The sequence below is a fragment of the Rhipicephalus microplus genome, chromosome 2 (assembly GCF_043290135.1).
Source record: "Rhipicephalus microplus isolate Deutch F79 chromosome 2, USDA_Rmic, whole genome shotgun sequence".
Classification (NCBI taxonomy): Eukaryota; Metazoa; Arthropoda; class Arachnida; order Ixodida; family Ixodidae; genus Rhipicephalus; species Rhipicephalus microplus.
The window spans coordinates 167,049,094-167,066,100 of record NC_134701.1 but is presented as its reverse complement, the minus strand read 5'-3'; the positions used below and the strand labels follow the sequence as shown (position 1 = coordinate 167,066,100).

Here is a 17,007-nt window from a genome sequence, read left to right as displayed (position 1 = left end):
TTGAGGATGATATGCGGTGATGGTGCGATGAATGACTTGGCATTCCTTGAAAAGCGATTCGACGGCGTCCCACAAAAACACACGCCCTTGGTCACCTATGAGTTTACGTGGTGCACCGTGACGTAAAGTAATCTGATGCAATATGAAACGACCGACGTCCCTCGCTGACGCAGAAGAGAGTGGTGACGTTTCTGCGTAGCGCGTAAGGTGATCGATAGCGACGATTACCCAGCGATTTCCAGCCGGTGTAATCGGAAGAGGTCCATACAGATCGATACCAACATGGTCAAACAGTCGGGTAGGACAACGTATGGGTTGTAGTGGAGCTGGAGAACTTGGAGTGGGATTCTTTCGTCGCTGGCAAGCTAGACAGGAACGTACGTAGCTAAGGACGAAGCGATACATTCCACGTCAGCAGTAGCGGTGGGACAGGCGGGTGTAGGTTTTTAACACTGCTGTATGAGTGCATTGTGGGTTGGCGTGAAAGGAGGCGCATATGCCTGAGCAGAGACATCTTGTAATAATTAACTAGGAGTCATTGGCGTCCATCGGAGAGATAATTCCGTCTGTATTGCAAACCATCTCTGATAACGAAGTGCTGTATTTGACGGCGCGTACCTCTAGGGATAATTTGCGAGGGAGTTTGACTGAACAGGTTGATAAGTGAAGCGATCCAAGGATCTTTTCGTTGCTCCTGTAGCATGTCGCTGACACTAAGCGCAGATATGCCGGGGGCAGGCGAAGACGGCGACTTGTCACTACATCGTAGAGGTGATCGGGACAAAGCGTCTGCGTCGGAATGTTTTTGCCCAAATCAGTAAACGACATGAATGTCGTACTCTTGTAGCCGAAGCGCCCAACGGGCGAGCCGGCCGGTGGGATCTTTTAACGAGGAGAGCCAACATAATGCATGATGATCTGTAACGCTGAATGGATGCCCGTAAAGATAGGGTCGAAACGTGCCTATGGCCCATATGATGGCTAGACACTCTTTTTTCGGTGACTGAATAGTTGGCCTCTGCTTTTGTGAGTGCACGGCTGGCGTAAGAGGCGACGTACTCACAAATCCGGGTTTACGCTGGGGAGCACAGCACTGAGACCAACTCCACTAGCATCCATGTGTATTTCCGTCGGGGCAAGAGGATCGAAATGTCACAGTATAGGAGGTGACGTAAGAAGGTGGCGGAGTGTGGCGAATGCATCATCACAAGCTGACGACCAACTAGAAAGGTCGCTGTTGTCGGCAAGACGGTCAGTCAAGGGCGATATGATGGAGGCGAAGTTGCAAATAAAACGACGAAAATATGAACATAAACCGAGGAAGCTGCGAAGTTTTTTTAAGATGTTCGGCTTAGGAAATTCGGCAATGGCACAAAGTTTCGTTGGATCCGGAAGAATGCCATATCTAGATACAACATGACCCAAAAATAGAAGTTTTCGAGCGCCGAAGCAGCACTTCTTCATGTTGAGCTGTAGACCGGCGGAGGTGAGGCAAGTAAGCACTGTCTCTAGGCGCTGAAGATGCGTTAAAAAGTCGCTTGAAGATATCACGACATCGTCTAAGTAACACAGACATGTCTGCCATTTCAGGCAACAGAGGTTGTTGTCGATCATGCGCTCGAAAGTGACAGGCACATTGTAGAGCCCGAATGGCATGACATTAAATTCGTATAAGCCATCGGGGATAACGAAAGCCGTCTTGGGGCGATCAGCCTCAGCAATGGGAAACTGCCAACAACCTGAGTGCAGATCTAGTGACGAGAAGAACTCCGCGCCTTGTAGGCAGTCAAGGGCATGGTCTATGCGAGGTAGCGGGTAAACATCTTTGCGTGTGATCTTATTAAACCAGCGGTAGTCGACGCAAAATCTTATTGAGCCATCCTTTTTTTTTTGACTAGAACAACTGGGGAAGCCCACGGGCTCTTAGAGGGCTCAATACCACCTCGCTTCTACATGTCGTCAACTTGTTCCGCGATTATGCGACGCTCAGATGCCGATACCCGATACGGACGCTGACGTGAAGGAGCGTAAAGGCCAGTGTCGATTTGGTGAAATACCGTGAAAGCACGGCCCAAAGTCAGTTGCTGGTGATCGAAGCTGGCGCGGAAGCGCTCGAGGAGGGTGATAATGTCGGCGCGCTGCTGGGCCTTAAGGTTGGTGTCGATGCAGCGCGAAATTGCGTCGGTGAATGATGGTGAAGAGGATGACGCGCAGAAATCAACAGCGTCAATAGGTAGCGTAGTCGAGTGGTCAGGAACTACACGTGCACTCGAGGGATCAATGTCATCGGCAAACCCCAGGCACTCTCCGCACAGTAACTTGGAAGGCGAGAGAAACGGATTGGAAACATAAATGGCACTTGATCCATCATGAAAGTTCAGAACGGCGAAAGGGATCAGGAAGCACTTGCGGTGAACAGCGGTTTCAGAAGGCGTAAAAAGAACAGTTGAGCCACTAGAGAGGTCACAGGAAAGCGGAACTAGGGCGGATGAGAACGGGGGTATCGAAGTGTCGCGGCAACGAAAACGTTTTCAGGTGAAAGGGGCGAGTCGAGTGAAGCAGCGTCGCATAATGGCGCGAACTCCACCTCGGCGCGAGCACAGTCGCTGACGGCATGATGAGTGCAGAGAAAGTCCCAACCTAATATAATGTCATGGGAGCACTGCGGGAGCACTACAATCTCGACGACATAAATATCGTCAGCAGTAGGGACACGTGCTGTGCATGCAGCAAAAGAGCGAATTCGTTGCTCGCTCGCAGTGCTCAAAACGAAGTCGTGAAGAAGCATAGTGACTTTTTTTAGTCAACGGCACAGTTTTTCAGTCATTACAGACACTGCGGCGCCAGTATCGTTGGTCGGCAAAAAACAAGGTCTTGTGGAGTTCGAAAGATCCGCAGTTCTTGCGCCCGGGAATGCGGCTCCTAGTTTTCTTCAGGGACAGGGCAAGGTCGACGTAGCATAGGGGAAGGAGAACGGCGTTGACGTGAAGGCGACCGGTGTCTGTTGAAGTTCCGGCGAGGTGAAAATGTGTCCACGGTGGAAGGCTCGCCAGATACAGCAGGCTCAGGTCGTGGTGAGAAATCCAAATTGTTGGGCCGGACGTCGTCACGCAGGAAAAGCTCACGCCGTCGAAAAAATCGCGCCATGTGACCCGCGATTCCACAGGCGAAGCATAAGGGGCGGTTGTCTTGAGTGCGCCAAGGGATCTGAAAGCGTGGTGGTGGTGGCTGGGAGAAAGGACGGGCAACCTGGTACATAGGCTCAGCCGGTACGACAAAGGGGCGCGTGGACGTAGGCGTTCGTGACAAAGAAACGTGGGCGTTTGCGACAGGCGGAGGTCGGGTTCCGTTCAGTGCTTTGGCATAGGTAAGTGGAGCAGCCACAAGTAGTGCGTGAGCTGTTGGTAGCGCCTCGGACACTTGCTCCTGAACTACTCGCTGTATTGATGGCGCTAAAGTAGATGGGGCACCTTCAGAGGTATAAGGCACGAGGGACAACTGGCGTGCGACCTCCTCTCGTACAAATGGCTTGATTTCGAGAAGCAAACTGGTGTGGTCTATAGCAGTGCCAGCAACTTTAACGTGAAGATTGTTGCACATGGCATGCTGGCACGAGGAGTGGTGTCACGCTGTTTCCTGAGCTCGTCATAACTCTGACAAAGTTGGATGACTTCCGCTACCGTTTGCGGACTCTTCGCGACAAGCAACTGAAATGCGTCGTCAGTCACGCCTTTCAAGATGTGTTTGATCTTCTCGGATTCTGTCATGGCCGAGTTGACACGCCGGCAAAGGTCGACCACATCTTCGATATAACTGGTGTAATTCTCACCATTCTGCCTGCTGAGCCTTAGTACGCAAGCGCTGTTCGGCCCGTAGTTTGCGAAGTGCTGGACGGCCAAACAAGTCCGCGAACGCCGTTTGGAAGGCCGACCAGGTGGGGAGGCCTCTCTCGTGATTACGGTACCACAGACTGGCGACGTCGGTGAAATAAAATTGGACGACAGTAAGCTTTTGCGCATCGTCCCACTTGTTGTGCTTGCTCATACGGTCGTATTCGTCGAGCCAGTCTTCCACGTCCTTGTCATCGGTTCTACTGAAGGTAGGCGGATCGCGTTGCCGAAAGAAGTCGAGACAGACAGGAGCTGCAGTAGTTGGAGCTGAGGCGGCCGCCTGCTGATCATCGTCCGTGGACATCGTAGCAACTAGAGGCAACGTACGGTTTCGCAATTCCCGGTTTATGCTTTACCCAGCACTCCCACCAATTAAAATGAGGCGTTTTGGAGCGGCACTCTTTTATAAAACATAAGAGTGGTCACGACAAGTCAAGTGGTAAAGGCGGAAACATCCTATGTACCCAGCCAACCAAACGTCGTCCTCTTCACAGACTGAGTGCTGAGTGATGATACCCCCTGCCTATCTGAGTAGCACTCTTCTTCTTCACTACAATATATATATATATATATATATATATATATATATATATATATATATATATATATATATATATATATATATATATATATATATATATATATATATATATATATATATATATATATATATAAGAAACGAGTGTATACTTAGCAATATAAATGAGATCTAACAAACAATAATGCCAAGGAAGGCATAGGGGAAGTTATTAGGCCAATTGTAGTGTAAATGGGAAGAAATAAAAGTGTGTGAAAAGATAACTTGCCGTGGGCAGGATCCGAACCTGCGACCTTCGAATAACGCGTTCCATGCTCTACCACAGAGCTACCACGACAGCTATCACCCCAGCCACTTTATTGGATATTTACGTCAATTTAAACGTGGGAGTGTCAGTCAGCGCCACTAGTAGCCATGGCGGCGAGTGTGGTACACTATTTATGAGCCTGTTTGGCGTCACGTAGCACGTGAACTTATTACTAACTGGCAGCTGACCAATAGTCCCCCGTATACAACCGAAAGGCACCAAGTCTGCCAGTACGAAACCCTCGTTAATGAATAAGAGAAACAAGTGTATACTTAAGGGCTCGTTTTTCGTGTTTTACACAATATTAATGAGATCTAACAGACAATAATGCCAAGGAAGGTATAGAAGAAGTTATTAGAAAGTTGTAATGTAAATGAGAAGAAAGAAAAGTGGGTGAAAAGATATATATATATATATATATATATATATATATATATATATATATATATATATATATATATATATATATATATATATATATATATATATATATATATATATATATATATATATATATATATATATATATATATATATATATATATATATATATATATATATATATAAATATATATATATATATATATATATATATATATATATATATATATATATATATATATATATATATATATATATATATATATATATATATATATATATATATATATATATATATATATATATACACAAGCGGATGGGGGATGATCGCTGTTGCACTTGGGTTGGGAGTGCATCGGACGCATTATTTGAAGGTCACTGGTTCGGGTCTTTGCGAGCAGCAAGTTGTCTTTTCACCCACTTCTTTTCTTCACAATGACATGACAATCACTACTATTGTGCTGCCCTTTACTCTTCTTCGAACCACTATCATTTGTTTCATTGAAAATGTTATTTTGACACCTCAACTACTAAAGATTACGTATGATGCATTTAGAGAGCGGAGGGGGGGGAATTAACAACAACAGGGAAGGTAGGGAGGTTAACCGGGCACATACCCGGTTTGCTACCCTACGCTGGGGGAATAGGAAGGGGGCATAAAGATGAGAGAGAGAGAGGAAAGAGAACAGAAAGAGAGAGAGAGAGAAAGAGAGAGAGAAAAAGGAGGATTGTCAGTCAATCGGCTGGCGCGTATGCAGCGGTGGCACTACACAAAAGTTAAAGGTGGTCACATAGGCCTGTAGTCCTCAAAAAGCACAAGACAGCTTTGAGTGCTTTTTGAGCCGACGAAAGGCGATGACGGTGTTCCAGTAGCATCTGCACAGAGAGTGGCCGATCGTCCAATTGTCGTGATGCGTCCGAAAGCTTCTGCCTTTCAGAGGCAAATCGAGGGCAATGGCATATCAGATGGTCGATGTCTTCTTTGGTGCAGCAGACGTCGCATTCCGCACTGTCGGTAAATCCAATGAGGGCTCTATATGCTTTTGTGAAGGCGACCCCCAACCAAAGGCGACAAAGAAGTGAAGCTTCACGTCGACGAAGTCCGGATGGAGGTCGAAGTTCCAGTCGAGGGTTTATTTGGTGTAGTCTCGTATGTTTTATGCTTGGGGTGTTCCACTCCTGCAGACAAACACTACGTGCCAGGTGACGAAGTTGCTTTGCAGCGTCGGTCCTTGAAAAAGGAATCGGAAGGGTGTGTTCTTCTTGGTGCGATGTGCGAGCCGCGTTGTCTGCGGAATCATTGCCACTGATCCCACAATGGCCAGGAAGCCACTGAAACTTGACCTCGTGGCCTGTTTTTGTGACGTGGTGAACAAGCTTGACAACTTCTTAAGTTAATTGTTCATGGCAAACTCGTCGAAGGACTGACTGCATGCTCTGTAGGGCTGGTTTTGAGTAGGAAAACACAGCTCATATACTCGGTCTTTGGGATTTGATGTACTCTAGGGCGCCACGCAAAGCCGCAAGTTCTGCCGCTGTGGACGTAGTGACATGTGACAGTTTGATTCGCAGAGTGATTCCTATAGCTGGAATCACCACCGCACCACCAGAGCGGAGCAATAGCATTAAGGCTATAAAGAAAAGGAAATATGCGTACATTACACATATGCATGTATGAAAGTGTATACACTATTGACTGCAATAACATGCAGCATTATTATGCATTTTGGTGAATTTAATGTGCATTTTGATGCGAAGCAGCTGTTTTGACTCACGTGTGTAAAGTCGTAGTTACTTGCGTTCGTACGAACGCACTGCAATGCGTTCCCCTCACCGCAGGTGTTGGAGCAGTGCCAAGTAGGCCATGTTGCAGCTGCGCGTTTGTGTCACGCTCCCATCGCAGTACGTGCTGACGTCACTTTCTCTGCTGCGCGCTTGCTGCAGCACCTACAGCTACCGCCTCATCCGTTCGCCACAACACCTGCTGCTACCACCGCTAATCTACCCACCACGATAAGAACAACGCGCATCAATCTAGTCTTTGCCGAATTTGACGTCGTATGTCTGCAGGAACCTCTCAGCTTGCACTTCAGTGATCACAAGGCCGTCATAGTCAAGGGGAAACGCGTGCCAAATCCGGTTCTGCTGCCGTGTCCACACTGAAGAAACGGAGACTACGAAGGCTTGCAAAGCGCTTTAATGAAACTTAGATGAAACCCAGCCCGTCTCCTGTATATTTGAGTTTCAAAGAAGAGTTTACTTGAATAAATGCTAAACCGAGTTTTCTACAAATCGTTCTTTAGGCACCCGCGTCGATGCCCGCTTCAACCGGTTTAACGCTGGACGCACCGCTGCTGCTTCACATCCCATTAGGGCTCCCTACGAGGAGATAGTGCCATTTTTCTAGCAATACTACGTTGGGTGTTTTTATGTTACTTAATAATGTATTTTCAGTGCTAACGAGAAATTATGATTCTGTTTTTTTATGGCTGTTCAACACAGCGACATCCTTGCATTTAGGTTTTATATTATCTATACGCTTTCGTTTGCGCAGTGGGATGGTTTGCTTTTACCTTATTGCGGCTGCGTAGCTAGATCACAAAATTGAACCAAGAGAACCAAGAGTAGAGAGAGAGAGAGAAATCGAGAAGAAAGGCAGGGAGGTAAACCAAGCTTTGGCTTGATTGTCTACACTTGTAGTGATGGAAATGGGGAATAACAGAAGGAAAGGGTAGAAAAGAGAGAAGACGAGGTAAAAGAAATGGTTGAAAGGTAATCTTGAAACTGCGGAACACGGTCTCGCGTTGTTCGTTCACAAGCGCGCTCATGAAAATTGTGCTGAGAACACTGAATACTGTGAAAGTGCCATAAGCGCAGTTTCATATAATCAATTAGCACGCTGAACAACATGGTATTCAGGCTTCAGGAGAATGGTTGCGTATAATCCATGTAGTTTGAATTATTTATAAAATACATTGCTCTTTGAGAAAGTTTTAATTGTAAGCTTCTTTTTCTCTTTGGGGGTAAGCACTTACATTTCTATAAATATACGCTGGTGAATCTTGTAAACCTAGCATTTTTTTTCTTCTAACTAAAACTTGTGATAGTTTGATGTTCTTTATGTATTTTAACTGATGTTTTTGGGTGTGTCCACGAAGTTATCTGTCATAAGTTTTTGTATGCGCACATGCAGTTTTGTTTGGTGTGACCAGATTGTTTAAGAAGAGAAAGACTTCTCTACTCTGTATATGTGTATATTTACAGTGTCTGTATAACTACATATGTATTATGTGTAATTGATATTTCCTGCTTCTGTCCATTACTTTTCTCATTGGACCCTACACTGGCCTCAGGCTATGGGTCATATCAGTGCTTGTAAACTTCATGTGACAAATGATAATAAATGTTCAATCAATCAATCAATCAATCAATCAATCAATCAATCAATCAATCAATCAATCAATTTGAGAGCAGTGAAAAACTCGTTTCACAGAAATTTCGGTGTAGGTGCCAGTGTCGGCATCGTTGTCGGCGTTGTCGTGGTTGGTTCCAAGTAAATAAAATTAGTGCTGTTTTTGAGCGCAAAATTACAAAGATCCAAAGTAAATAAGTAACAAAAATATACTGTTTGAGTAGGAAGCCTGCGTTCCTACCATAAAACCATGTCATTTCAAGAAACTGCTTCGAGGGAAAAAATTGGCAGATTACACGTACAGTGGGAATCGGTGATATGCGCAGCAGGAATGAGGAAGGTTGATCTCACTTTAAAGTCAGCACAACGTTACGAAACAGACTTAAATTGTGTGGTAAATCACTTCAATGCCTTGATTGTCATCTTTGAACGTGCCATTTCTCTTCGTCGGCTATTTAGGTCACGTTATACCGAATTTGCTATAAGTGAAGCTAGCAAAAGGACAGCGAGCGCAGTATGAGCGTCGAATGTAGTCATGTTTTGCATGACACCATCTTATGATTATCATATTTGCACCACTCATATACGTTCGTTATTCATTGACGGCCCCAATACGAAACTTTGTATCCGTGATGCTAGCGAAACGACCACAAGCGCACCATGAGCGTGATGTGTAGTGATGACTTACATGACATACACGTCATGATTTCCAGGTTAGCGTCTGTGACTCATGTTCACTATGCAGTCATGTCATACCATGCCACTTTTGCAATACGTCATTTGACCGAAGCCATCGCAAGAGCAGCAAGACCATGATATGGAAATCATGACATTAATGACATAGAGGTGATGATATTCATGTTATGACTAGTCAGTTATGCTCATCATACATTCATGTTATGTCATACCATTGTAGTATAGATCCCATCATTGAAACGGCCAGGAGAGCTAAAAGTCGTAGGTGGCTAAATAAAAAACTAGATAGATAGATAGATAGATAGGTAGATAGAAATAAAGGAAGAAAGATAGAAAGATAGAAAGAAAGAAAGATAAAGATATAGATAGAAAGATAGATATATAGATAAATAGATAGATAGATGATAGATAGATAGATGGATAGACAGACAAACAGACAGATAGATAGATAGAAGGATAGATAGATAGATAGATAGATAGATAGGTAGATAGATAGGTAGATAGATAGATAGATACGTAAAAAACCGCCGAAGTTTGCTGAGAAATGCTTCACACTAAAAAAAGTGAACCACGCCCTAAGCCGCGCACGGCTTCAATTGGAGAAATCTGAAGACAATTCTGGTTGATTCTATGTTTTTACGGGCCTTAGCTCGGTGAGGAAGATTGTTTGTAGGCTAATTTCTTGGTTGATATATAGGTCGTTATGCTATGTTGATGCCCAGTGTCAGCGCAAAGAGCTTGCAGTGCTCAAATTCCAAAGACAGAAACACGCGCTGAAACCAAGCGTTCGCACATCTGATAGATCTACAAGCACGTCAACATTAGGTGAAAGCCTTCTATCACTTCGGGTTCTTATAGCAACTGTCATTGCCTTGCCCATTATTAGTATTCCCTCATTGTACATACTTGGTACTTCGGTTAGCCGTGGTCACTTCGTAGCCATTTTTTGGTCTAACTTTTTGCGACCTTCATTTTTCACTGCCCGACCTCTGCTCTTAGCACTTCGATTACAACATGGGCCGATTGCAGGTAGTGGTTTGCGATTACCGTGTTTTGAGTTGGGAATGAGCATCACGGCAATTCAATAAAAAGCCGGAGTGACTATAGGCATGAGTGCTTTTGAGTGTGCGAATATACTTGCAGGTCATGGTGAGCACACGAAGCTGTACCACAAGCATTGTGCAGCGGCATCGTGCAGACAGTATCGTGCAGCGGCATCATCGCATGCTCCGAAGTTCACCATGTATATCCTTCAAAAAACTTGACATGAAATGGTATTCGTCACAGACTTCTTGAGGATAAGCCCCACAAGAAAGTGAGTATTGATGAATATGTCTTAGAATTTGTTTTCGTTGCACAGTGTAAGGCTCGGCTGTCGATAAACATGTCGTATGATTTTGTTGATTGGCTTTTGTCGCAATATAATTGGTGCGAACTTTGCTCACAAGGTCTTGAGGTCTTCTCCATTGACGTACATCAATATTAGCGGCACAGCTTTCAGAAACTTTGCGCGTGTCTGAGGCAGTGTCGCATACTCGATGCCGAGATCCCGATACCACCGGTAAACATTGATAGTATGAGCGCATTGATTAGTTTGTCCTCGATAAAAACGAGTATACATGGTTGAAGAGTGCGGACCTAAGACACTGCCTTGGGGAACACCAAAATGTAGTTAATATGAAGAAGTTGAGCCGTCTTGGTTGTTCACAAAGGAAGACCACCCAAGAGATGGTCCGACAATACAGTGCCTAGCTAGCACCCCTCATTGCAGAACTACAGTTATGCGCATTGACGAACCCTCGTGGTAAGGTCGTATTAGATCAAGAAGCATGGTGACAAATAATCGTTTGTATGTTTTTTGAGGCTGAACGTAAGCAGCAAGATTGATAACATTGCGGATGAAACATTAGTGTCATAGAAAGCCAGCCACAACATCAGGGCAGATTGTGCTACGGTCGAGGATTCGCTCAAGTCTGCTGAGGATAGTTCGCTTCATTACTTTCACAACCGAATTCGTCAGGTTAAAAATTAGCATTAGGCAGCTAATCTAACAATATTGAGGACCCTTGTCAACCTGCCAGAACTGATTATAAATATAAATGATCGAACGCCTTTCGTGCAAATGTATCACAGACATAGAAAGAGCAACGCCATACTTAAGTGCCTACAATTAAGAGAATCTGGATGCGTGTTAGTAATGCCAAAAATACATTAAAAAACTTACTGCACATAAATTTGGGCCAGCCTCTTGTGTTATGTTTCATGAAGAGACAATTCGGCCTTGTATGTCCTTGACACTGGTTTTTCATTCGTTCACATGGTCTATTTCCTAGAAACATACCAAAAGGCAACATTTCTGGTTAATCGTGCAAAGTTACAAACTCATTTTCTAGAAAAATTACAAAATACGTAGCCTCTTTTCCATTCTTCAATAATATTAGAAACAGAACAGGCTGAATCTTAGAACTCACATATAAACTAAATAACATACACAACATAATTATCAGTATTTCTTCATAACTATAGTGCGTTACAACTTCACAAGTCAATGACATTTATTCGAATGTGGATGCACACAAGCCTACACCAGTGGGTGTGCAATCCAGAATGTCGTCATGAGCCGGACTGCCGTCGACTCCGCCAGCAGAGAACGTTGCGGAGAGCAAGAGCGAGATTAGTTTTATAGTCGCTGAGGTGACCAGCTGCCATAACTTGTCGGCTGGGCAGGGCTTTCCCGGACTTATCAGGTTGTATTCGACTATAATCATAACCGCACACTCATAACGTTAACGTACATTGGGCGCACAACCTCTGACGGGCTTTTTATCAGACAACTACATACTACCCACGTTACACGGTGTTATTACACGGTGTCTTAAGTGTCCAGTAGACACTTAAGAACATTTAAAAAACAGTGTCCAATTAAAACTAGCTGAGAAAAGGAAAATTTAATGACAGAATAGCAAATGTCAGAAAACTTGGCAAAAACCTGTAGCAATCAAGTATAGGTGAGCAAATTGTACAGTTTTTTGTTGTGATAGCAAAGATATAGAAAATCGTGGCGTATTATTGTAGTCGCCACTACCTTTTTGTCCCAGTTAATCAGAATCCTGCTCCTTATTACAACTGCCCATTCATGACCGCCGCAACTCAGACTCAGTCTACAAGAACCCTCTGCAGCTCTCCAGGTCAGAAGCACGAAGAACGAATGCCGGCCCGTCCTCTCGGATGAGGTTTGAATTCGAAACAAAATTCAGGCATGGCCGTGGAATGTGGAAGAAGTCTGGAGACTTCTCTGCATAGCGCGTTCTTTGACCTGTACAGGCAAGGTCGAAATGGTCTAAAATCACCGGAAACAGCAGCGCTTTCGTGCGTAAGAGAACGAGTGTGCGTTCCCCTTCTTCGATATGGCATTTATTGGTTTAGGATAAATTATGAGGTTCTGTTCTGTTTTAACTGTTTTACTGTGGAGAGGTTGAGGCGCCTAAAATTACGAGGTGGAATTGATATAATTAACTAATTTTTTGAAAAGAGAAGGCCGGATCAGTTAGGGATTGATATCGAAAGGGTCTAAGCGCGTCGTCCGGAGACACAGCGCGCGTGCAGCCGTGTCTGCGTTTCGTTGCCTTTTGGGTTCATATGTGCTAGAGCCCATAAGTTAACTCAAGACGTGTAGACTACAAGGTATTTGCTATATAGAAGGATGTGATGCAGAAGGTCATGGATGCACCCTTTTTGAATATTTCTGCAGGGCTTTCTTAGTATAGGTAGTGACAACCCATGAGTCGTGGTTGCGGCAGCTAGCGCGATGGTGACATCCTCTGCATGTGTTTATTTTCAGCTTTTAAAGCTACGTGGCATTTTGGTGGTTGACTACAGCTGTGTACCCCTCCCCTAGTGGAGGGCTGGAGGCGTTCATGTAGAATGATTCTTAGCCACTGTCTATACCCACACAATGTGCCTCCCACTGTAATAGTTACTTGTCATGTTGACTGGAAGAGGGCGGAAGTACTGGGCGTATCTTAACGCTTCTATGAATTTTAGCATATTTGCAGATTGAAGGGTCACGCACGCGCGTTCACAATAGTGTAGGTGGTGCGAACGGCGCACTTTAAAGGCCTTGGCCCCGTCAGTGGCTGCGTTAAGTAGGTTGCTCTTTTCGTTTTCGGAAAAGAAGCCGTGATTGAGAATTTGATCACACGCGGGCGGAGTTGGTTGAAACGCATGGAGGGGCAAATGGGGTTCAAATAAAATTACGTGAGAGTCGAACATTGCGGTACTATCACTTTCGCTTTGTTTGCGTAATTTTCGTGGTTGTTTACGAATTTTGGGTTTTTGGAAAACGCGAGAGCAAGCGCCCTAAAGTGGCTTCAGTTTTCTTCAGGTGCCTTCGCAGTTGACAAACTTTCTTGGACCCCTAGCTTTTCGAAGTACTGATTTCAAACTCTTTCGATATTTTATCAAGGATAAGAGCTTTTTACTTGGTCTTTGACATTCATGATGTGGTCGCGCGTGTGGGGAGGTTGCTCCGTTAGTTTGCTTTAATTGAAGAGTTTGCTATACACTATGTGCTACAAAGCGCATTAAGGCCGTTGCAGCGGCCGCCTTTGTGAAAGTAATGTAGTGCTGTCAAGGAGAACCAGATTGAGGGCTACTTTATGTAACAACTGCAACAGTTGGTTCGCGCGCGCACGTCCTCTGCGTAGGTGGGAGTTAATTCCAGGCATCCTGTTTTGTGAATGAACCACGCGCATGGTAAATGGCGAGCTGTGACATTTGTCAGTTCGCACTCGGCTAGTGTGTGCTTTTGTCGTGCATCCTTTGAGTTCGAGGAGGGTGCAGCAAGTATGAAGCTGTTTGCCGTTTTTCGTGTGACACTACAATATGTTGCTATCGGCTTCTTAGCATTCGTCGTTGCAGCTAAACTGACTTTTTTTAGACTGTACAGATTTTATTAATACAGCTGCTTACCAAATAATGCTCTACGGGTCTTTCCGAAAAAATTTTCATTATCATAGAAGGCTACGTGCTACAAAAATTGCATAAAGCGTACTGCTCCCGGCTAGTCCACTAAAAATGAAGGCTATAAATAGAGCAACAGATATCCGTGAGGTAACGGGACCGAGAGACCCCGAGTACGTATAACAAGAGAGTACAAGAGAAGGGCAAAAGGATGGCGGCTGCGACAACACCACAAAACCATGGAAAACATCCGCCATTGACGACGTGCCTGCAGATCTACGAGAGGCGTGAACGCTTGGTTCAAACAAGAGTTTCTGCGTCTGGAGCTTCGAAAACCGTGTAGTCTCTGTGGTTGTGGTTTAAGTTAAGTCTCTCTGCAACGGGAATCAACGTGAAACGACGTGGTGGAACGAAAACCTGAAGGAGATTGTGAAACAACACAGCACCACCTGGCTAAAGCGCAGCAATAAGTTTGAAGCAACACGAAACCTGTGACCCTAAGTCCTAGACACAACCTAGAAACAACTGGATTAGTGTTCGGTGTCACCTAGTAACGCTGTTTGAAGCTTTGTGTGGCATAGGGCAAGCTTTGTAAACATTTATGAACAAGAATCTTACGATGATCAGGCTCCCATGTTTTTGAAAAGAAATTATCAAGGCGGAAGTACTCCACCACAGCTAAAGTGACATCCGCCTGACTAATAAGAAATCTCGTTAAGGCTCTTGTAAGTTATTGATCGGAAAGTCGCTGACCATCGTTAATTATAATACACCCATTTATTTGAAAAAAACTAAAATTTAGCTCAATATTAGGGAGTCATTTTCTACATTAGACTGGCCGGGCGCGGACATTTCAATATGGCTTTTAAAGTTAGAAGGTGTTCGACTTAAAATGCACACCATAATTGTGATTTCAAAATGATGCGTATAGCCTAATTTGTTTGATTTAAATCTTCCAATTCAACCAACTACCCTTAATTGAACAATTATTCGCTCAATGAACGAGTTCTTATTCATTAGTAAAGTCGATGTCACTTTAACTTTACGCAGTATTTCCGCCTGGAAGTAAAATTCATGGACAAAAAGGAGGAGAGTTTGACTGTGACAGCGCTTTCATTGAAAAAGTATCTATTCGCAGAAACACTTTGTATACTTCACAATGTGCATACTGTAGTCACAACAGTATTTTTCTGCATGTTTATTTAGGTGCCTGAAATATACACTGCACAGGTTGCTTTATGAAGAGTAAATGTGCGGAATGTGTCAAACCATCTGTTTTTCACGTGAGGCAATGAAGCGTGGGAGTATTCTTTGGTGGAGATGTGGAGGACATATTCATGCACATGACCCAATTTTTTAGCAGCCGCAGAATGCGTCACCTTCTGCCTATCCACCCTCAAGGGAGGATGATAGAAGGCATATCTCATTCAAGTAAGTTATTGTAGTATGAAGCCACGACATGGACTGCGATATTACACCAAAATAAGGCAGAAACTTAAGCTACCAAAGCCCTTCGCCAAACTCAAAATACCTTCGGTGATAATTCCACAAACTCTTTTCGATAAAGGATAGGTACACTCACTTAAGTAATGGCTGCCCACAAGAAAACAGTGAAGTGTGACATTGTAGACCTTCAACAGGCTTAAATAATAATCTCATTGAGGCAGCCCGGACTTCGTTAAAGGGGGACCATTGTGTCACAGCATCAGAGCCTCCCAACTACATGGCACATTAAAGAAATCGGCACAACAAATTCAAATGAAAGATCGGCATTCGCAGAATGTACGCGAAATTTGCCACCGGGCCTGCTAACAATAGAGCGCAAGGAAATCTGTTTCAAAAATATTCCTTAGCTGATCAGGTTCTCTACTACCTCATCAAGGCTCCTTGTGAATTTAGACTCTTTCTCAAGCTAAAAAGGCCGCTGGAAGAGACTATTGGATATAGTGAAGACATTATGCGGAGTACCACTACCTGCCACGTCACTATTCGTGAAATGCATTCCAAAAGTCTTTCCGAAGTAGCCGTAGCACTGGCATAAGTGCGTGCATTACCGAGCAGGCTACATTGAAAGTTTTTAGGGTATAATAAAATTAATTACAAGTTCGCTTATCAAGGGCTCGATGCTTTTTAAAGACAACTGGTATATAAAGTATGCTTGACGTGTGGTGCACGAAGTGGAATGATTCTGTGTATCAATTGATTTTGCGTCTCGAAGGGACGATGCCCCACGATTCCTTTGCATTCCTAGAAGATACTTGGTCTGCTTTCGTGTTCGTTATTAGGAATATGGAACTAATATTAAAGGAGCACTGCCATAAAGTTTACTCATGCCAAGATATTTGCGTCAGCGAGTAGCTATAGACCCCGTAGCAACGATTCGCGACCTAAACCACAACTGAGGAATGAATAACTATCTCTTTTATTGATTTATATAACTAAAATCTAGCACTATTCAAAAACGGCTGGCAATCTCACCATTTTTAGAGCTGGGAGCACCAGCAGTGGCGCTACCTCGCGGTCACCTCCAGATCACGCCCCAGCTTACCCCTTCTTTACAGAAAAGAGGGACGTCAGGCTCAGCTGCTCCACAAATATTTCGTCTGCTAGGCGGACACATTCAGTCATGCCTTGTCACCTGCATTGCTGTCATCGCCGTACCAAGTGAAGACTCGGGTTCAATACGAGAGTCGGGAGCTTGGAATTCCCGCGTTTCGTGGCGTCGCGCATTATTTTTGCTTCGATTGACCTTTTGCAGAACAGTGATTTCGAAATGGACGCCGCTCCAAGCAGCACTGCGGAGGTGCCTGAGGATGCACGC

General features: G+C 44.4%; 1 protein-coding gene across 3 annotated transcripts in view; it reads right to left on the bottom strand.

Annotated features, from left to right (window-relative positions):
• LOC119169391 (uncharacterized) overlaps positions 1 to 17,007 on the bottom strand; it is an 86,225-nt gene that overhangs the window by 28,378 nt on the left and 40,840 nt on the right. For all 3 annotated transcript variants that reach the window (XR_012893841.1, XM_075887059.1, XM_075887058.1), the window contains exon 3: positions 11,449 to 11,553. Coding sequence is in view for 2 of the 3 variants with exons in the window: in XM_075887059.1 (XP_075743174.1) it covers positions 11,449 to 11,553 (105 nt within the window). In the remaining variant the exon portion in view is untranslated. The remainder of the gene's footprint in view (positions 1 to 11,448; positions 11,554 to 17,007) is intronic.